General features: G+C 40.3%; 3 protein-coding genes across 4 annotated transcripts; all 3 read right to left on the reverse strand.

Annotated features, from left to right (window-relative positions):
- Window positions 1-7,830: 7,830 nt before the first annotated feature.
- LOC105017772 (transcription factor 24-like) lies at window positions 7,831-9,561 on the reverse strand. Its single transcript, XM_010882654.3, has 3 exons — window positions 9,199-9,561; window positions 8,545-8,835; window positions 7,831-8,250 (listed from the first exon to the last, which is right to left on the reverse strand). The coding sequence occupies exons 1-3, from the start codon at window positions 9,310-9,312 to the stop codon at window positions 8,116-8,118; spliced, it is 540 nt and encodes a 179-aa protein (XP_010880956.1). The 5' UTR covers window positions 9,313-9,561; the 3' UTR covers window positions 7,831-8,115.
- A 292-nt stretch (window positions 9,562-9,853) lies between these two features.
- ephx1 (epoxide hydrolase 1, microsomal (xenobiotic)) lies at window positions 9,854-15,643 on the reverse strand. 2 transcript variants are annotated; one of them, XM_010882655.4, is made up of 9 exons: window positions 15,593-15,643; window positions 13,457-13,650; window positions 13,153-13,333; window positions 12,728-12,946; window positions 12,458-12,587; window positions 11,454-11,668; window positions 11,230-11,338; window positions 11,003-11,125; window positions 9,854-10,737 (listed from the first exon to the last, which is right to left on the reverse strand). In XM_010882655.4, exons 2-9 carry the CDS (start codon window positions 13,640-13,642, stop codon window positions 10,530-10,532), a joined length of 1,371 nt encoding a protein of 456 aa, XP_010880957.1. In that variant the 5' UTR covers window positions 13,643-13,650; window positions 15,593-15,643; the 3' UTR covers window positions 9,854-10,529. The 2 variants fall into 2 exon arrangements, with proteins under 2 accessions (XP_010880957.1, XP_034143527.1); XM_034287636.1 differs by lacking the exon at window positions 15,593-15,643 and adding an exon at window positions 15,092-15,198.
- Window positions 15,644-19,644: 4,001 nt separating this feature from the next.
- On the reverse strand, window positions 19,645-21,155 carry srp9 (signal recognition particle 9). Its single transcript, XM_010882657.4, has 3 exons — window positions 20,969-21,155; window positions 20,379-20,447; window positions 19,645-20,238 (listed from the first exon to the last, which is right to left on the reverse strand). Exons 1-3 carry the CDS (start codon window positions 21,038-21,040, stop codon window positions 20,125-20,127), a joined length of 255 nt encoding a protein of 84 aa, XP_010880959.1. The 5' UTR covers window positions 21,041-21,155; the 3' UTR covers window positions 19,645-20,124.
- Window positions 21,156-22,004: the final 849 nt, after the last annotated feature.

The raw sequence follows: 22,004 nt of genomic DNA on the forward strand, positions 1-22,004 counted from the left end.
GGATTCCAGTGACGGAGCACTCCATCTGTGTCTTTGTATTTTGGGTTGGTATTCCTAGTAATTGACCACGTAGTAACCCCTTCTGCCTATACCAATCTGCTTGGCACTTGTTCCCAAAGACCATGGTTATGTATAAATTGTGTAGAGCAATTTATTACCTCTTTTCAATTATAGAGCAGAGAAACTCTGGCTAGGGATGGACATTTATATAGCCATATTGTGGGACCAGATCTTCTGAAACTGCTGAATGAAAGCCAAGCTATTCTTCTGACTTGTCTGTATGTCATACATAACTATATTTTTTGCATGGGCTCCTATGGCAATGTTCCAGTCATTTAACCAAAGTCCTTTCTAAACCCAGAAGTCTGAATGTTATTCATTTACCTTGCTGAAAATCTTAATTCAAAGCATATAGAAAATCATGTGATTTGATAGTTTTCCTACCAAAAGATAATATCTATTTTTCCATTGACTTCTTTTCCATTTGTAGCAAATGGAAATATGTTTCTGTATGTTGAATGTTTCTATATGCAATACCATAAAATGTTTTTTGCGAATAGAAAGCAGAAGTGGTTATTTAGTTAGTATTATGTTTACTAGGATAGGCAACCCTCTTCCTGTTTTTGATTAAACCAATGTGGAAGTGCAGGTGTGTTGAATTTAGTAGATTACTATCCTGATCAATTAACCAAATAGCTTCTTTTCATGCCTAGTCATACCAGTGGCCCTCTAGAACAGGGTAGCCTTTACTTTTCTCACTGTTAGCACAACAAACAGACCTCCAAACTCAACCAAACATTTTTGGGAGGTTGGTCTTTTCCAGCTGCCTACTCAGACTAAATCAGAGACAGTACAGAAAACCAGGACAACCCAGTGTATAACATCTTGCTGGCTACTTCACCCGATGATGGAATGTCTTAGGGTTGGCTTTCTGGGTTTCTGTAGCTTTTCCAGAAATCTGCCATTGTGCTATCGTTCACCATAGCTGTTGGTGTGGCATAGTGTTTAGCTAGACCAAGTTTGTGTAGTCTTACATGTTATTTTAGGGCTTTCACTTCTTGCTGAAAAATTCACAACATCAAAACATTTCTATGGTTCCTCTGTTTTTTTTGTGTGACATCTGTGACTGACAGAGTGTATATTTTTGTTGATAAATATTATGTAGAATCAATTTAGATATAAGATATTACTGAATTGATTCCTTTTTCTTCATACCTGAAATTACTTGAAGTGTATCTATATCACTACCCTTTACCACCTCTTTCCACTGTATGTTTGAGATGAATTTGTAGGTAAGTGCCGAAATAATTGTTATGCAAGATGTCAATCTACCCAGTGTGGGTTTAGCACTGTGTTCCAGTAATGCTGAAGTGCACTCAGAGCACACAAGGCCTATTCTGTTGCTATGAGGCTGGCACAATGACGGCTAGCCCTGGTGTCCGATGTTGGGGCTAAGTGATGCAGATGTACCTTGAATAGATGAGATGTGTAAATTTAGGCCAAAACAGCGGTTTGGAATTTCCTTGAATATTAAAGGGATATTTTACACTCTCTTTATGTTTTTTGTTCATTAGTTCACTGATGATACAATCCCCTAAAAGTGTGCAAAAACATCACCATTAGATAATTTTCTCTATATTCAGTGCTGTAACTTGAAAATGTGACTACTGACACACATTGAGGACTGTTTTATTAGTGGACTCTCTGAACTAAATACTCAAAGGATTTGAGGCAAACTATCCTTTTTAAACTAAAGAAAAGTGTACTAGGAAACTGATCGGAAAAACAAAAAACTTTATGAACTATAAAGCAGAAAATCTCAAATCCATCAACGAACCAATAGTATTAATGCAAAGTTACTAAGAGATCTGTTCAGGGTACAGTTAATTTAGAATGCACTTTTATAAGAGATGGCACTTGGTAATTTCAAAAAATAATAAATATTTTGCCTTGATAATATTTATTATTAATATTTGTCCCATTTGTATGAATTTGTACTAGTATGCATTCCAAAAAAACAAAAACATAAGCAGTTGAGTTTGGTCAACACTGCTTTGGCTGTGCCTTCATATAATCTGTACTATTATTTTTCATCAGCGTGTTTGTGTTGGATTACATTCTCAGAGCAGAAAGAGCTCTGTGTCTTATTTGTTTTGTCAAAAAGTCCATTCAGAAAAGTTCAGTTATTACCTTTTCTGTTGTCACCTTTTGTTTTGGACCATACTGAACTGAGCCTGGTGAGTGAAGATTCGTCTTGAACAGAGGAGGTATCTGTTTGACAATCCTAGTGTGCATTATTTTCCAATTTTGACATAATTTCTGTCTTTTCAAGATTAAATGTAAGTGAATGAATGGTAGTTGTACGATGCCTCTTGGTTGTTTTGACAATAAAATGTTTGATTAGACATGTGCTTTGTGAAATTGTTTGCCTGGTCCTGTCCTTATCGGTAAGATGTTTTTTTGTTTAGTGGATACTTCTTTACTATACCCACAATTGAGGGTGTATGTTGATTTTGATTTTATAAAACAAACTCTTTAAGGGATCGTTCAGCCTTCATTTTGAGGGGGAGATGGTGAGAGCCTTCCACGGTGTCATGCTTTTCCAATCCCAAGGGGAGGGTTGTTATCACTGAATGGTTCTGTAGCCTTCATTCACCCCGCTCCTCCCAGCTCTTCGGTCTGGAGGGTCACCGTGACTCTGTCACTGGCTCACATGACACTCATGTGAGGGGTCCAGCTGCAGATCGTTGGTAAATCCCAAATTAACCCCTCTGACCTTTGGCCCTCTTTGACCCTTCAGTGGCCCTTTCGTGTGAGTCTGAAAGGATGCTTTACTAGCACATGCCTAGCGACATAGAATCCCGTAAGGTACTTTGTTATTTATAAGCTGGCAAATTTTTCACCCAAAAAAATTGATAGGTGTGCCAAATGATATGACTTTTAGTCCCATCTGATTCTGAGACGTGACACATTCAAAACCTAAAATATCCCAAATTGAATGTGCAGTTGTCAATGTTTATTTCTTCAATGATAGGAGGGATCTGTACATTTCTTGCTTGTTTTATTATGTAAGTTCAAGTCCGTTGTCCCAAAGTTTTTCAAACCCATAGCCACTCTGTCAAAGTCCCTCTTGGAGTTTTGTCAGCAGTGAGTGACCATGGAACCTCTATCCCCTACACTCTAGTGTGAAGGGGATAGGGATTGGTTCAAAACTCACCACTTATCTTAGGTTTCTCTATACTGCCAACTACTGGGATCTTATATCTCCTTTATACACCTATATATATGGCCACCTGCTGGGGCCTCATCCCTGAGACCTCTATGCTGTGACCCACTTGGACCCCATCTCTAAAACACTTCAATACTCCCACCTACTGGAAATGTATGGGTCATCTCCACCTCTACACCTACACCACCTAGTACACACAAAAGGATTGCTCCTTCTGAAATGAAATGGGAACGTAAGCAGCTTTGAGTGTGCTGTAATCTAGGTTTTCGCTAACAACAGAGTCTACGCTTGTAAATTGTGCAATGAAAATAAAATGCTCTGTTTGTGACAGTCCTGTATGCAAAACGTTTTTTTTTTTTTTAATGATTAAGGAGGTTGAAGGAGAATGGCAAGAATCGTGCAATCTAACAGGCCGCCAAAAAACCTGCGCAGTAATAATAACAACCTCACAAACCGCAACATGTTGGTAATCTATGGGCTTCTGTAGCAGACAACCAAGCATACTGGGTGAAGGGGTTTCAGTGGGCAAACAATCACCAACACTGGGCAGTTGAAGATTTGACAAACAGCCTGGTCAGACAAATCCTTGTTTCAGTTGCATCATGTTTACCGTACTGCCTTACCCTGTTCTCCTAACCTTTTTACTTTACACATTGAAGGTTCAGAGAACGAAAATTAATGTTGATTATCCAAATCTGCCACGTTATCTATATTAAACTATCTTGTTAATAATCCTAATCTACATTACCCTAACCTCTTTAACAGGTTCAGCTAAAATTGAGCAATGCCCACCTTCAGACACACTCCACATAGAGTATTTCATTACCCCATACTTTAGAGATGATAGTGCATTAGAGATGAGGTGGGTGACCGTGTACACTCACCTAAAAGATTATTAGGAACACCTGTTCAATTTCTCATTAATGCAATTATCTAATCAACCAATCACATGGCAGTTGCTTCAATGCATTTAGGGGTGTGGTCCTGGTCAAGACAATCTCCTGAACTCCAAACTGAATGTCAGAATGGGAAAGAAAGGTGATTTAAGCAATTTTGAGCGTGGCATGGTTGTTGGTGCCAGACGGGCCGGTATTTCACAATCTGCTCAGTCAATCAAATTTCAATCAAATTTATTTATAAAGCCCTTTTTACAACAGCAGTTGTCACAAAGTGCTTTACAGAGACACCCGGCCTTAAACCCCAAGGAGCAAACAACAGTAGTGTTGAATTTCAGTGGCTAGGAAAAACTCCCTAAGAAGGTTGAATTTTAGGAAGAAACCTAGAGAGGACCCCAGGCTCAGAGGGGTGACCAGTCCTCTTCTGGCTGTGCCGGGTGAGATATTAAGAGTCCAATTGGAATAATAAAGACATTCTCTGGGATAAATCCAGAGTTTATTTGATTTTAGACTAGGTCAGAAGTATGACCAGGTAGACAAGGACAGGGACAGCAACGGGCCCCCCAAACCAGGTAATCCGCAGGTGTGGGACTAGGACCTTCATCTCCTCCTAAAATTTTAAACTGGAGGAGACTGAGAAAAGTTAGTAGAGCATTCCTCATATCCCCCAGCACAATAATATAGCAGCGTAACACCTCAGTTACTGGGATTTTCACACACAACCATTTCTAGGGTTTAGAAAGAATGGTGTGAAAAGGGAAAAACATCCAGTATGCGGCAGTCCTGTGGGGCGAAAATGCCCTTGTTGATGCTAGAGGTCAGAGGAGAATGGGCTGACTGATTCAAGCTGATAGAAGAGCAACTTGACTGAAATAACCACTTGTTACAAACCGAGGTATGCAGCAAATCATTTGTGAAGCCACAACACGCACAACCCTTGAGGCGGATGGGCTAAAACAGCAGAAGACCCCACCGGGTACTACTCATCACCACTACAAATAGGAAAAAGAGGCTACAATTTGCACGAGCTCACCAAAATTGGACAGTTGAAGACTGGAAGAATGTTGCCTGGTCTGATGAGTCTCGATTTCTGTTGAGACATTCAGATGGTAGAGTCAGAATTTGGCGTAAACAGAATGAGAACATGGATCCATCATGCCTTGCTACCACTGTGCAGGCTGGTGGTGGTGGTGTAATGGTGTGGGGGATGTTTTCTTGGCACACTCTAGGCCCCTTATTGCCAATTGGGCATCGTTTAAATGCCATGGCCTACCTGAGCATTGTTTCTGACCATGTCCATCCCTTTATGATCACCATGTACCCATCCTCTGATGGCTACCTCCAGCAGGATAATGCACCATGTCACAAAGCTCGAATCATTTCATATTGGTTTCTTGAACATGACAATGAGTTCACTGTACTGAAATGGCCACCACAGTCACCAGATCTCAACCCAATAGAGCATCTTTGGGCTGTGGTGGAACGGGAGCTTCGTTGCCCTGGATGTGCATCCCACAAATCTCCATCAACTGCAAGATGCTATCCTATCAATATGGGCCAAACATTTCTAAACAATGCTTCAGCACCTTGTTGAATCAATGCCACGTAGAATTAAGGCAGTTCTGAAGGCGAAAGGGGGTCAAACACAGTATTAGTATGGTGTTCCAAACAATCCTTTAGGTGAGTGTATAGTTGCCTGAGAGATGAGGTCCCAGTTGGTGGCCATGTAGACGTGCCTGAGAGATGAGGTCCCAGTAGGTGGCAGTGTAGACGGGCTGAGAGATGAGGTCCCAGTAGGTGGCAGTGTAGATGTGCCTGAGAGATGAGGTCCCAGTAGGTGGCAGTGTAGATGTGCCTGAGAGATGAGGTCCCAGTAGGTGGCAGTGTAGACGTGCCTGAGAGATGAGGTCCCAGTAGGTGGCAGTGTAGAGGTGCCTGAGAGTTTAGGTCTGCAGCTAAAGTCTGCTGCCACCTTTATCATTCTCGATTCTTTACATTTCTTTGAGCAACTTATGCCACCACCTCACGCCCCTTCTTCCACTCCACTGCAGTCTTCTGGTTGTTATTTCAAGTGGTAGAATCAGATGCAATATAATGGCCTTTCATACTGGAACCTCAAAGATTTGGCTTAATGCTTTTTATTTGTTCCAAGGAGGTAAAGCTAGAAGGGAGGTGGAGTTTACTAGGAACATCTCTTACTTACATCTCTTGGCCACTTCCCTTCATCAAACCATCAACCTGTCTTGTACATTAAATGCTCTATTTTTCTTGTGGTCAAACTTGTTGAGTTGTACTTTCCTCCCTACTCTTCGTCCTATTCTCCTCATCCTCCCTCTCTTCTACTCATTTCCTCCTAGACCAAGCCAATGAGGGGAGGCTGGCTAGAAAGCTTCATAAATTCACTCAGCAATCTTTGTGTACTGGATATAATGAGCTGAAGATACAGAAACTATGTTGAGATTCTCCAAACAAGAAGGGAATACAGTTCAACCCAAAAGGATATGCATTTGTTTAGTAACCCTTACTTTGATACAGAAACACTGGCATCAGAGAATCAATTTCCTAGCATATGGGTTATCCATAAATTATAATGAGGTGATTACTATTTATGTCTACGGGCATGCATTACAATGACCTTTGCAACTGAGCCTGCCTGGCTGTTAAGCTTAATAGTCATCTATACTAAGTAACCTCAGTGGGACTGCTGGAACGCTGTGTAGTCTGTAACATTCTAACATTGTTTCCCCCAAAATGGCAGTCCTCTCCTTTGCCTCTATAACCCCTGCCTTAGTAGCACAATTCTGGCAGGTCCAAATTAGCCATTAATAAGAAAGAGTGGGGGGGTTATCAGACCCCCGACAGATTTATAGAGCTAGCCTTGAACGTTGTACCGTTTCTCGTGGACTTGAGCCCATGTTGCTCAAGTGGGAGACATAATGACCATGATTCTATGGTCATGTACATGTTAAAGCCAAGAAAAGCTGTCTGCCTGAGCATAAATACTTTAAACATTACAGTGTGTTAAGACGTTACTGGTGTGGAGTTAAAATTATTCTGCCAGTGTTTCTCAGTAATTCTTGGTCAATATCTGAACTAAATATGTAACTATCACTGTACGCTCTCTAGAAGGAATGTTGAAAAACCTTCATTATCTCATTGTCATAGTAATCTACATTTCCTTGGAGATACCTTTTGCCAGGTCACAAATGACACACACACACATAATAATACTGTAATATAAAGTCCCTAACATGACTCAACCGCGTATGTCGGAGTCTAATAAGTAAAGCTGCATGAATATATTCTACCCTAAAGCGGTCATTGCCCTGAACTAGTACTCAGGATCCATGAGTAAAAGCTGCTCGCCAAGTGTTCTCACAACAGTCCTCCCCTCTGCTAATCTGTCCATCCTTTCACTCCCTCCCCCATCCACAACACTAAAACTATAAAACTAAAAATAAAACCAATCCAGGAGACAGGATAAAGATCAACTTTAATTCATCTTAAAATGAAGAAAAAAAAAACATGTCATGTAAGTCACTGAAATGCTCAATATTGTTTTAAGAACCCTGAAAAAGCATTAATATATATATATACATATATATATATATTAATGTCGCATCTATATATATATATATATATATATATATATATAAATATATATAAATATATATATATATATGATAACTATTAGTACAAAAAGTATGAAAAGATATGCACTCAATAAGTTCCTCTGAATATGAGTGTCTGTTGAATTCCCTAGGTGTGAATGTATAACAAATAATTATACACTTCTCTAAAGTAGCGTTTTTATTATAATAAATACGAGTAATACAATGTGTTAAGTGAAGCAGACTGTAGATATTCTTTCTATTGTATCTTATCCCCTTGACATTGTGGGAGTTTCAGTGTCCAGGGCATTCATTAAGTTTACATTGCCATTTACTGCAGTTGGATCACAGTTAGATTGGTATGTCACTGCTACTCGTCCTAGAAGGATTCATCCATGTTGACCTCTGGAGTAGGGGTCAGTGGATGTGTCTCATCCCCAGATGCTGGCACCTGATTGGCTGCCAGTAGCTCCCCCACACTCCCACAGTATAGCAAGGAGCGCATTGGCCACTTCTGTCAGGGCAGGAGACATTATCATTTTTAAAGGAACATTTTGACATTAATTTATTACGTCACATAAGAGATGATGAACAGATCCGGTTTACAAGCTGTAATGACGAGGTACGGAATTCAATCCAAAAACAGATTTTAAACCAAGAGTGTTCACAAAGATTCCATTCATAATGTGTATGTTGGCCACATCAGATATCCCCTTTAAAAGCCATAATGCCTATGCGCCACATTGGGATTCAATACAAGACCAAGGAAATTTAAATACAAGAACGCAGGTAGTTAGATGTCACCAACCTTGACTGGGTGGAGGTATCCCCCTGGCCTGGGGGGTAGTGTGAGGTCGGACAGAGCACCGCCCTGGTCCAGGGTCTCTGTAAGGTGGGCTATATAGTCGGTGGCCAGAACCAGGACGTCCAGCTTGGAGAGCTTGGTGTCACGGGGGACGGAGGGCAGGGCTGCCTGCAGGCTGTGGAAGGCCTGACGGAGGTTCCGCACGCGGCTCCTCTCTCTGGCCGCGTTAACTGGGGAGGGTTGGGGCTTCATGGTCCTGTTGGGTTGCACCCCCCTCACACACACAGACCTCACCTGGGCCACGCAGGAGGTACACAAACACTTACGGATCACATTAGCACGGGAAACAACCCCAGAATTATGAGCAGAGGATAAAGGGAAAAAGTTCAAGATTGAAGTCGATGAGCTGCCAAACACAGAAGCACTGTAGAATCAGTTCTCATACAAAATTGTGAAGTGTGACATTAATTTAACACATCACAGTTCAATGCGAAGGGTTGAAATGTCGCCTGAATCTGGACGGTGAAGTTAATTAACATAAACTGAAGCATCCACACAGTAGCGAAGATAATGAATCTACTTTTCAACTATTTACAAGCTGTATGTCTGCCTGTAGGTCTACTTTATTTCTCCAGGTTTTGGATAAATGTAACTCACCCACTTCTTAGGATCCCTGCATGTGGACTGCTGGTGTCCAAATTGCAGGCATGGATCCATCCTGGTCTGCTCCGCTGGGATGGACCCAGGATCCTCTAGCCGCCTCTCGGACATGAAGGCTTCAGGAATCAGGTCACTTAACTTAAGAGTAACAACCCCTGAACCGACACCCAGTCACCCCACTGAAGACCAACAGAGACCCAGAGCCTGACTGCAACTCTACAGCCCGTCTAACAATCCCCAGTCACAGCGTCTCAGCTGCACGGTGTCGTCCTCCGTCCTCCCTCTTCAGCCATCCCTCTCTTTCTCTGTCTCTCATTCCTTCCCCTTGACTTATCTGGTGAGGTAATGCAGGGATCTTCAAGCGGCCCTTATCTTCCCCGCCCCCCCACCCACGCCTCCCCCGGGTGTGCTCTGCCAAGGGGAGCAGCATCAGGGGAGTGGTGGGGTGTCCCGGGGCACGACCCAGGGCTTGGGAAACACCAGGGCCAGAGTGCACCTGGAGGTACCGCGGCTCTCCCTGGCGTGATGGAGAAGTAGGAGGATGGCACTATGCTTGGCACGGTCATCCTGCTTGGCATACAACCTTGAATCAGGATCAAGTCTCACTTGTTTTAGATGTGACGCCAAAAACATCAGCAGAAAGACAGCACAATCATTTTCTTTAGATTTTTATTAATATGATTTGTCGTGGCAAGACGTATAAATCAGTGTAGCGTAGCATCTGAAGTACAAAGTGCTTTTTGTGGAATGATACAATTTTGTAAATAACTTGTGTAAATAAGAACAGAACTGGTGAGTAAAATACACATTTGCTCTCAGGCAACTACTGCAAAACGATGCATAATTTCATAACCACTCAGGCATTGATTTAGCAAGTAATCAGAAAGAAAAACTTAAGATGAGGCTTTTTCAGACTGCGTTCTCCAGTTTATTATTTAGGAACAGTGGTTATATTCAGTATGTTCTTATCAATTGGTCCATTTTGAATTTCCAAACTAGAAAGTGGATCAGCAACTTATGGGTTTACCAGAATTGTAATGGCATTGACCAAAACCCAGACCTTTTTTTATTTGCCTTGTGTCAGATCTGTTTGTGCGGTCTTGCTAAATTATATAGTCATGCCAAAATGGCACAAACACATCTGAGACCTTGCTAGTATTATATGTCCATGGGTGTTAAAAAGGCAGCTATGATATATACCTCTCTCTATGTGTTTGTCAGTAAGTCAATTCTGGCACATGCCATTGCTATCATAACACTAGTGCTCGCTGACCTAGCATTTGGTGATGTTTAGTAAACAGGAAAGGCAGATGTGCACACTAGAACCATCACTTCTTCCTCTTCTCCAGCATCTTGATGAAGTTCTGGATGTCCTGGGCCATGAGCTGTGGCTCCTCCATGGCGGCAAAGTGTCCTCCTCGAGCCATGGGGGTGAACGTCTTCAGCTGGCGGTATTTCTGCTGAACCCACAGCTTGGGGGTGTGTGTCAGCTCATTGGGGAAGCTGGCAAAACCGGTGGGCACGTGCACTGGCATCCTGGGTAGAGAGGACGTATAAAAGTCTATTTGTGAATTTTTTTAGTTCAGTATTTTATGTTCTGAATGTGGACCACCTCATGCTATCTTAAATATTACATATCACATAGATAAACATTACATAGCACATAAACAGACATACATATCTATTACACAGCACATACAGATATTATTTAGCTATTATCTAGAACATACTGTACGTAGATAGTACACACCAATCAAATTGCACGTACATAGACATTACATAGCTGTTACAAAGCACATACTTTGTGTGTGGCTGGTAAAGACCCTTGCTAAAGTTCTCCTTGTAGAAGCGCATGGAGGAGATGATGCAGCCAGATGTCCAGTAGATCATCACGTTAGTCAGAAGGTCATCCATACTGAACTTCCTGCAAGGCGAGATTTAGGTGAAAAGAGAAGTCTTAAGCATGTGACGGAGAAGCCGTCGTAGTATACACCTGAGAATGTGCCTGAGGTTATGTTAGTCCTCCACCTTGTTAGTCCTCCATCATCCAAGTTCCTGAAGTCATGATCCGTCCACGTGGAGAACTTCTCCAAGATATAGGCTGCAAGACCCACCGGGGAATCATTCAAAGCTCGCCCTACAGAAAAAGATACACGGAACCATGTTTGTTCAACCTGGTCGTGTTCAATGCAGTAATTCAATCTATATGTAGCCAAGAACTCCTCCCCTTCTGAACTGGTCCCATCTCTTACCCACAGTGTCAGGCTTGGTGGCCTGGATATGCATATATCCTGACTCCTTGACAGTCTCCACCACTAGGTTCTGAAAGACGGGATAGATACGCTGGACGTCATGCTCGTCGAAGCCAAACAGCTTGGGAAAACGGCGGCCCAGTATTAGAGACAGAACCATGAGCAGGCCCGACTTGGAGGGGGGAGCAAAGTTCAGATGCAAACCTTTAATGATTCTGGGGCAATAAAACCAGAGGGCAGGGATAAGAAAAACAGCACAGACATTAAATGTGCTCAGCTTTTTTGACATAAGATTATAAAAATGTAACTCAAACATGTTATTCATACTGTACATTCCAAACAGTAATGGCATTAATGATGGCCCAAACATTACACTAGGCCAAGATCTGCCAAAAGCATTGGATCCGTTGGACTTTCAAATAACTCACATAGTCTCTAAATATAAGTTCAAAAAACAGAATCAGCATTGACAAAATAATTGAGCCCTAGACTCAAAATTGTGCCACTCTATATAGAGACCTTATATTCAATACTGAGTAGCACAACTTTTGGAAATTAACTGGAATCGAGTTACATTCTAAAGCCATGGATTAGCTTCCTGCACCTCTTTACTGGCAGTTTTAATCAGTCTTCTTGTGTAAACTGCTCAAGTTCTCCTCAGGGTTTCAATTGGACATAGACCTGGACTGATTGCTTGCCACAGAACAGTCCAAACAATCCTTGCCACAATATTCCATCAAGTTTTCTTGCAGCCACATTCAAGGCAGTTTGCTGCAATGGAATGGGCCTTAAACAACTACACTTTTAGAAAATTTTACGTATGGTAGAAATAGTAACATCAAGGTCTCTGGAGATGGACTCAATCGTGTGTCTAACCTATTTTCGTAACGCACAAAGTGACACAAAACAGGAGAACGAGTCCTTTTCTCAATTCAAAGTGGCTGAATGTTCTTATTGCATGGTGAATAATCTGAATGAAGTGCAAGGGCGTCAGTCCGTCTTACTGGGGCTCCAGCTGGGCCATGTTGGTGGTGACTATCCATCCCCAGTCTCCTCCGTGAGCATAGAACTGTTGGAAACCCAGTCTCTTCATTAGCTTGTGGAACACACGCGCCGCGCACACCGAATCAAAGCCTGAAACATAAACGCGAATCATTCATTCTGGGGAAAAAAAGGATCCTAGTTTAAAGTTCAACTTTGCAGACATGCTCACTGATTCAGTGGGCTGGGAACTTATGTGACCCTTGAACCCAGCCAAGCTTTTAACTACTGACCTTTCTTATGAGGAGCATCAGAGAAGCCATATCCAGGGATGGAGGGACACACCACCTCGAACACTGCGTCGTCTGGGTTGGAGGGTTCAGTCAGGAGTGGAATCATCCCGTAGAACTCGTAGAAGGAGCCGGGCCAGCCATGCACCATGAGCAGGGGCACAGCAGTCACCCCCTCAGGGAGGTTAGTGGGCCGCACATGGACGAAATGGACGTCAATGCCTGATATTTGGGTCAGAGGACGCTGGCATTAATGAACCATAACTAATGCACTGGTGACTGAAATTACGTTTTGTTTTCCTCCGCAGAGTTTGACGTGGTCTTAGAATCGCAGAGTGTATTTGAAGCCGACTGCTTGTTCAGTTTCTTTTTGCTTGAAATTTTTTACGATTATCACATGACTATTCAATCTCTTTAAACAACTTCACCTTCAATGTTGGTTTTGAAGTGTGGGTATTTGTTCAGTTTCTCCACCTGTCTCCTCCAGTCAAAGTCATGCCTCCAGTAGGAGACCACCTTCTGCAGATAGTGGGAGTTGAAGCCATAGTTGAATTGGCTGTCCTCTAGAGAAGGAACGTGTCGGGTCTGGTCTATTCTCCTGTATAGGTCCTGGGAAGGGGGGCATTGAATAGGATTAATCCTATTGATCGACTTAACACTTACATGAGTTTTAACTCTGTTAGAGGCAAGTTCAGCCATCCTCCAGGCCAATAATCCCTCTCCTCATCTCACCTCCAACTCTTCGTCACTCGTCCGGACAGTGTAGGGGTGAATTCTGACATCTTCTTCTTCCGTCTCTGGGGGATTCCCCACCCCCCACCAGCCATCCTCACTCTTCAGCTGATGCCTCTTACTCCTCTGCACCAGAAGGTAGATTATTCCTCCCAGCACCAGGGCTAACAGAACCTCTGTCAACATGGTGCTGCCTTGAGGGACATCCAATGAACAGAAGACAAGTCAGGGATGTTACAATGCCCTTTACAATGCTGCCAGCAAGTAGAAGTATTCACTGCTCACTGTCCCTGTGTGCTAAATATCAAAAGTATTTACCATTCACTTTCCTAGTCTACGAAGTAGTAAAATATTCGGCAATCTATGTCCCCATATGCTAAATATTGAAGTATTCACCATTCACATGTGCTAAGTGGTGAAGTGTCCACCATTTGGTTTGTTGGCTACTTGTAGCATGTGGTTTATAGTTAACAAATACAATAGTAAATAATCATCAGTACCAGAACGTATGGTTACCAGCACCATAGACATACACACACACTCACTAAGCCTACTGGATGTTTTATTCATTATGAAAACAAATTGCCACAGAAAATGATGGTTTAATTGAACAGAGGTTTGCAGAAAATGTGGAAAATAGAACAAAGTGTCACTGTTGTTGCACATAGTTCCGTTCTGAAAGGATTAGGTAAAGAATGGAGTGGACAAGGCCCCATAGTCACAATTCATGAAGGCCAAAATCCATGACCAAGCTTTTCTCTGGCTGGACTCTGATACCACAACAACTTTCATAGAGAATTTTGAAACACATTAATCAAACTGACATGACACTTTGGTGTTTTATTACATACTATAAAAGTTCTCTCTATGGGGGCCCAGACAAAACGTTTTTTTCTGGAACCAGCAGATGGCAACAAGCAAAAAACAGGTAATTGGAGCTGACAGGCTGCATTACAAAATGCCTAGGGCAACACATTTACAATGTTGGAAGATGGGCATGCATGGCCATTTAATATTTGTGTGGGAGATTCTAATTTGATATGAAATTAAATATAAATATAATATCCAAATACTGCATCTGTTCTTACAAATTCCTTACTGATTATCCCAATATAAACATTGTATTCTTTTAATTGGATTGGAAATACAATTTGAAGCCTATTCAAAGCTGAATCTATATTAATAATTAATGTCAAAATTGTCTAGTCCAGAGTTGGGATTTCGAAAGAGAATATTAGTCGGGTTTTTGAAGGAAGATTAGTCAGGACACAGTTGGATACGCTTACACGAAGCTCAACGCAGCAGTACTGTAACTAAACGAAGCAGCTACTTTGAGTAACTTAAAAAAAACTGACTCATGCTAACTAATTTCCAAAATGATCAAATAACCTCAAAACGTACGACAACATACTAGTTTGTTTACAGGTATTCTAGCCTTCAATTTATTTCTATTCACGCACCTGGCCGTTATCTCATCAACACAATAATCCAAACTTCACATATTTGATTGGGATTAACGCTCAACATTGTTTCATTCGTTTAAATGAGGGAATATCGACTAATACATTAGCATAAGCACAACATATCGACCAAGACAACTTCGAGTTACTTAAAAGCAAGAGCAGTTACTCCTACCTTCTGCTGATTTCTCGATTTGTAAGATTCAGTGATTTTGCCCTCTGGCACAGTTTGTAGTGTCGAAATCGGTCGAAATAGAAACCGTTGGTTCATGGGAGATGTAGTTTTACTGGGCAGTTTTTAGTCAGGACACAGTTGGATACGCTTACACGAAGCTCAACGCAGCAGTACTGTAACTAAACGAAGCAGCTACTTTGAGTAACTTAAAAAAAACTGACTCATGCTAACTAATTTCCAAAATGATCAAATAACCTCAAAACGTACGACAACATACTAGTTTGTTTACAGGTATTCTAGCCTTCAATTTATTTCTATTCACGCACCTGGCCGTTATCTCATCAACACAATAATCCAAACTTCACATATTTGATTGGGATTAACGCTCAACATTGTTTCATTCGTTTAAATGAGGGAATATCGACTAATACATTAGCATAAGCACAACATATCGACCAAGACAACTTCGAGTTACTTAAAAGCAAGAGCAGTTACTCCTACCTTCTGCTGATTTCTCGATTTGTAAGATTCAGTGATTTTGCCCTCTGGCACAGTTTGTAGTGTCGAAATCGGTCGAAATAGAAACCGTTGGTTCATGGGAGATGTAGTTTTACTGAGCTGTATAGGCAGTTTTTTGCATAGACATAATAAAGAGTAGACACCGCATTGGCTGCTGGGGCGCGAGAAATACGGCCGCCATCTTTGACCGGTCATACTCCTATTTGCGTAGCAGCAGAAGCAACGATGCCAGAGCACTGTGGAGCATACTCCTGCTCATATCCGCGGACCATCGAAAGCAGGGCTCGGGGGATTACTTTTCACAAGTAAGATTTAACATTACCGTATTATTGGTTGTTTTTTGTGACTAGAATATTACCAGAGAGTTGAGAAGGAGCAAGGATCTTTGATATTACTGTACTGAAATCGTATCCAGCTAGCTAGGCTATGTTTACTGCACCAGCCAGTGTTCAACTGACTCAAGAATGCTATTGTAGAAATAAAGCAAATATTACTGGTATAACATTGGCCAGCTAATTATATATTAATATAAATAAAAGACGGTATTATCATTGTTGTGCAGTACTAGCTTAGTAACTTAGTATTTTGGTGGTAGCTTCACTATTTTCAGAATCAAGTAACTTTTTTCAGTAGTAGTAACTCCTTTATTTACCAAGTAGCTTGGCCACACAAGCTACTTTTCTTGTCATGTGAAATTAGCACAACTTAAAGTAGCTTCCTATGTAATGAACTAGCCTACTGCTGTGTTTGTGTTACTTTTTTTTTTTTATATATATATATATATTTTTTGTGTTTTGTGTTACTTAGCTTGCTACATTTGACTGGGTGGTAGCTTTTGTGTAGTGAAGCTTTATTCATGACAGAGTAACTAATAGCTTAGCTCACTGCAATTTCCAAGTAACTTGCCCAACACTGTATTATTCACGTGTAATTCACCCTAACAAAAGTAAGTTACCTCTCATGTCTCATACCCACCACACTTAAAATAAAGGCAACAGAACATCTGACAGTAGAATGGTTTTCAAACAAGCTTATTATTTAGTTCAGCGGTATGTGCTCACCTACAGGTTCAGCCAAGATCACTTGGAGCTCCTATTTAATTCAATCAGAGCATCAGGTAGGGTTGGTGTTCTTTTAATTACAATTTTGAAAATATACCTAATGAATATCTTTATGTCTTGTGAGTAATGTATGTATTGTGTGCCTGTTTTCCATATAAGGAGGCTGGAATAACAATCCATCGGCACTTCCAGGCCATCTTCCGCCGCCTGATGGTTCGGTGTGGTGTCTCACCTGTGTAAAGCACTATATAAATTATAATGTATTTTTTTAAATTATTATTTTAATAAGGTGCTGAGTGCTGCAGAGAGGGTGATCCGCCAAGCTTCACCAATGCCAGCTCCTAAGGTGTCGACAATCACAGACATCGTCCGGGAGGAGATTGGAACGGAGGATGTTTTTCTGCTTGGGGAACACATTGAGGAGACTCAGTTTGGCATCGACAACCATCATTCTGACTTGTTGTCATTGGTTGTGTCTGTGTTTCTCAAAATAAGGCTGCACCACATTACCAAACTCACCTCTCTTGAACTGCAGAAAGGGAGCACGAGGAAGAACTGTCCTTTTTCAGGGGTTTTAGAGCGTGTGGTTCCACGACAATTCAAGCATCCCAAAACTAATTCTAAGCTTTATCTGTACTTTAACCTTACTCATCACACATAGTATCTTTATGTCATATCTGTCATCATTCTGACAAGATTAACACTGAATCTGAAAGCAATGGCTTAAAACTGCCTGAAAACAGTGGTCTGTCACATTTTATGTGAATACTGCTGTAAGTGTTGTTGGGTCTGTAAATACCTCTGTTTGTTTGTGTTTCATGAACTCTAGCCTCATGGTGTGTGTCTCCAGGAATCCAAATGTTGGTCTCCTTTGCCTTACACTAAGTTTGTGAGCTTGTGTATAATGAAGTTTATCTTTACATTATGTCCTTGTTATTGTCTTAGCCCTGATCCCTTTCCCTCTGGGTTCTGAAAAGCACTTGTAACTGTGTTTTGAAAATTGCTACATTAATTAAGTTTGCAGACTTTTCAAGGGAGTTTCAACAAAGTAAATGTGTAGTTTAAATAAAAACAGTCACTTTTCATTTCATCCTGCTATTTTAGACTGGGACCCATGTGAGTATGTTGGGATGGGGGCTGTGAAATGAGAGAGAAACATATATTTCTGACTTTACTGCCACTATTTACACATTAGGTGTTTCAATCAGAATGATAGTCAAACTGGAAATGTTCCTGTTTTTCTCCCTTTTTGGGGATTATGTTCACAGTTTTGATGAATATAAAACTATGAATATTAAAATATGCCGAACCATTTGTCCTGTATCATAGCTACATGTATGACCTTTGCAGCAAAAAAAACCCGCGTGAAAATCACTAAGGTATTCACTGAGGTATGATTAATTAAATGCGCTGACAGGTCGTTTCACCTGCCAAAACAGATTACATTGAGTGGAGCAGCTGACCGGTCCAAGATGGCGGTCCCACGGCTCGTCAGCGCAAGTAGGCAGTAGCGGTCGATGCAGCGTCTATTCTTTATTATGTCTATGAGTTTTCGGGCTAACTTCCGTATGTACAAACATTGTCATGAATCCTAAACTATGGAGGAATTTTAGGGACTTTATTAAATAAATATATACACAATGACATAAATAAAAAGGGAAATATATAATTTAAATAATAAAATATAAAACAAAATATAATGAAATTGTGAAATAAAATGTAGTAATACACCGTTCAATGTTACATGTTATTAAAATGTATTTAAATTATACAGCTCCGGAAAAAATTGAGATCACTGCACCTTTTTCTTTCCTTTCCAAAAAAGTTGAAAAGGAAGGTTTTGAGTGAGAAACAGAAGGGTTAACATTAAGAGACCACTGCAAATTGAAGGCTTCTGTTCCTCACTCAAAACTTTCCTTTTCAACTTTTTGGAAGGGAAAGAAAAAGGTGCAGTGGTCTCAATTTATATATTTCCCTTTATATTTATGTCATGGTGTATACATTTAATAAAATCCCTAAAATTCCTCAATACTAAAGTCTATTCCAGAGAAACGGCTCTATAAATTAATGAACATCTCTGTTACCCTTAACCAGATGAGGGATTAGATGAGTCTTTGATACTGTCTCCATTCATATACTACCCATACATTATTCGCAATTTAGTTATAGGTGCAATCCATTACACATCGACAGGATCTAACTAGCTCTAGTACACTTGCTCAAGCAGTTAGGTTTGGCAGTGTGAAGTTCTGCAGTACCGATAGAATGTGCCGTTTTAATCACTATTCATTCCACTGTAGTAAGTTATTAGTAATACAGTCTTGTACATTATTCAAGTGACCAGTGGCCTAAGGCACTTTTTGGTAAGCATTAGAGGCAGGATTCTACAGTGCCCCTACTTTGACCCTTTAAAATGAAAACCTGCAGCCCACTAAATCTAAACAAAATAATTTCAGTCTTTTATGGCAGCTTTGCAAAATGCATCCTGTTGAATCAAAATAATGTATTTTTTTTATACACCATTTTAAAGGTAGAACACAAAACATGGTTGGTATTTGGTTGGTTTACTAAATGTAAAATAAAAACATTGCTGGTTAAAGAAAATTATGTAATAAAAAAATATTTTAAATATTTCAAATGTTTTTCTGGTGTTATTGCTCAAGAACTTAAATATACATTTTTAGATAAGTTTCAGACTACTTCTGCTTTATTGGACAGGAAAGTAGTAATAGGTGAGGCAAAAATGCATTCGAGGAAGTAGTACTCACCTTGTTTTACGGTAAGTTAATCGCAATTACTACAGAAGATGCCAGAATATCTGGAGAGGTTGATTGAGGAGAATCTAAAGACACTCCTAGACAGCTGGTGTGTACTTACTATGGAAGTTTTAACAACAGCAATATGGGGATATAGCAAATTAACCATACAACGCATCAAATTTTTTCACACAGTAATCGAGAGAGATGTTGGCTGTCATGGTGCAAACAAACATTTATTGAGTATCCAGAATTTGCTAAAATTTACTAAATCGCATTGGAGTTTTGTGTTGAAATCCAAATGGCCTTTTTCATTCATGTTCACTTCAACATGGTACATGGAACATTTCCCCATGTGGAAATAAAAACGAAAAACCTAAGATATAAAATGAAAACCTAACCATAGACGCAAATAAACATGTGAGTCTGTATCTGGTTTTAGTCCATCTTTAAACTGAAAATAAATACAAGCTCTTTAAAAGAGCTCCAGCAAATCCCCCTTAAGAGCAGCAACAGTTATGCTCCCCATTTCATTTTTGATTCCCACCAACCTTCCAAATTCCTCCAACTTATCCCATCCATTCCCGCTCTCATGATCCAATGTCACGTTCCAGTTCCCTTCTCTTCCATTGTTTGTGCCACTGACACACCACAGTCCAGACTCAAAGAAGAGTTAACACAACTAACAGTAAAAATGTCAGTCCGTTTCCATGGCTCCACTTTCCTTGGACACCATAAGCCTCATCAGTTTGCCATGCAGTTTCTCAATCTTTTTCACATCCTGGGCCTGGTCCGTTTTGTATTGTAAACACTGCAATGGAACATAATTAGTGGAACACAGGATAATATAATAGTTCAAAATCTTAAAAGAAACGTCATTATTTAATGTAAAATGCCAACAGAAGTACACATTCTGATCAAAGGTAGAAAATGGTGTTCTCTTGAACTTACCACTGCATCATCTGTGACTTTAATGCAAAGGTTACCATCACAGTGTCTGTATTTAAGAACGACCCTGACCTGTATCAAAACGAGAAAGAAAAAAAAAAAAACATGTAGCTAGACCAGCTTGTTTACAACAAAGATAACTGAAAATTAAGCTTATTCGTTTTATTAAAAAGAATATGAGTTAAGTTCACACATAACTAGGGCTGGTATATTATGTAGCCTGTAGTGTTATTTTCTATTAAACCTTTTACCACCAGTTACCCTGATCAGCAGCAGTACTGCAACCCTTTCGTCCAGACGTTCACTAGTGCTGTACTGTCTGTTGACCTGCTAACAGCTGGCTTCAAGTTACGTTATTGCTTGAAAACGGCAACGTGTTAGCTAACGTTATCCTACTTTTCTAGACTTTTTATTACTCTTAGTAGTTATGGTTATAATGGGCCATCACAATCACTTGTACTGTGAAATAACCATTTCGGAAGAAATTATGTTAGCTAACTACAATTAGCTAGATACCTTCTTCAATATAAAAAAACAGCTAGCAAGCAAGATTTCATGCCTGCATTCAACAGAAAATATCGTAGTTACTATACCTTCATTGGATCTGTCAAATATAGTTTTTCTGCTGCTCTTGCAAACTCTTCCCATGTTTGATAATAAGGCATAATACTTGTGAATAAGATTTAAAATATAAGAGAAAAAGTATTAAATCAGTCTTCAGGCTTTGCTAACTTCGTAAAAACCACATCAGCGTACCAGGTAGAAAGGACCGATATATACCAACGTCTGCGATTGGACGAGAGCTGTGATTACCAATCACAGAGCACAATACTAAGGCGTTCAAGGCATGTCGTAATTGTGGCAAAGATTATACACGAGACGCAATACTCACGCGGAGAATACGTGAGTGGATGGATGAATGGATAAACTGCTATTAAAGAGGATAACATCGCACAAGCGCTATTTAAGCGAAGCATTTTGTACTATCATGAAATAAATCTACCCAAACCATTAGCATGTAGTTAAAATGGGCAATAAATACGCAGATGTATTCAAATGCCAGGGGTGAGAAAGGGATTCAGCTTTTCAACATTTATATTAATTCATTGGCAAGGGCACTAGAAAATATTATGTGCCGATCTCACTCATCCGCACACTTCTGTGCCGATCTCACTCAAATGTTGCTTACACCACACAAAAACAATGCAACTGAATCTGCAAAGCAATTCCTCAAGGCACATGCATTGTTGGATTGGAAATAAATGTACTAAATTATACCAAAACTCAATGCAGTTTAGGTTGCATGCACAGCAGAATTAGGATTCCTAATAAAAAACCAGAAAAGATTACATTTTACACTCACCTAAAATATATAGATTCTCAAACCTTCCATTACAAAGCCCTCAGTTTACAGACAGAATAACCTAGACAAGAGCCTTCTAAGCCAGCGGGTTTTGGGGTTCTACTCAAACAGGCCCCATAGAATCCCAGGTTCTATGGGGATTCAAACCAAATAATGAGTACGTAAAAAGAAAACTATTTCACACACTGCAAATAATCAAGCAAAAAATCACAGAGCTAATTGGTATGTTTGCCATTATTTGCACAGCGCTGAGAAAATGACAAGGC

This window comes from Esox lucius, chromosome 18 (assembly GCF_011004845.1).
Source record: "Esox lucius isolate fEsoLuc1 chromosome 18, fEsoLuc1.pri, whole genome shotgun sequence".
NCBI classification, from domain to species: domain Eukaryota; kingdom Metazoa; phylum Chordata; class Actinopteri; order Esociformes; family Esocidae; genus Esox; species Esox lucius.

Bases quoted from the DNA above. Each gene is read 5' to 3' on its own strand.
- LOC105017772 (XM_010882654.3), bottom strand. From the start codon at position 9,312: ATGTCCGAGAGGCGGCTAGAGGATCCTGGGTCCATCCCAGCGGAGCAG. The intron at 8,836-9,198 runs GTGAGTTACATT...TGCGTGGCCCAG, and splicing joins GCAGGGATCCTAAGAAGTGG to GTGAGGTCTGTGTGTGTGAG. The intron at 8,251-8,544 runs GTTGGTGACATC...CTGCCCTGACAG, and splicing joins GATACCTCCACCCAGTCAAG to AAGTGGCCAATGCGCTCCTT.
- ephx1 (XM_010882655.4), bottom strand. From the start codon at position 13,642: ATGTTGACAGAGGTTCTGTTAGCCCTGGTGCTGGGAGGAATAATCTAC. The intron at 13,334-13,456 runs GTGAGATGAGGA...CCCCCTTCCCAG, and splicing joins CGAGTGACGAAGAGTTGGAG to GACCTATACAGGAGAATAGA. The intron at 11,339-11,453 runs GTAAGAGATGGG...CTTTTTCTGTAG, and splicing joins CACCAAGCCTGACACTGTGG to GGCGAGCTTTGAATGATTCC.
- srp9 (XM_010882657.4), bottom strand. From the start codon at position 21,040: ATGCCTTATTATCAAACATGGGAAGAGTTTGCAAGAGCAGCAGAAAAA. The intron at 20,448-20,968 runs GTATAGTAACTA...GTTTTGATACAG, and splicing joins ATTTGACAGATCCAATGAAG to GTCAGGGTCGTTCTTAAATA. The intron at 20,239-20,378 runs GTAAGTTCAAGA...GTTCCATTGCAG, and splicing joins AAGTCACAGATGATGCAGTG to TGTTTACAATACAAAACGGA.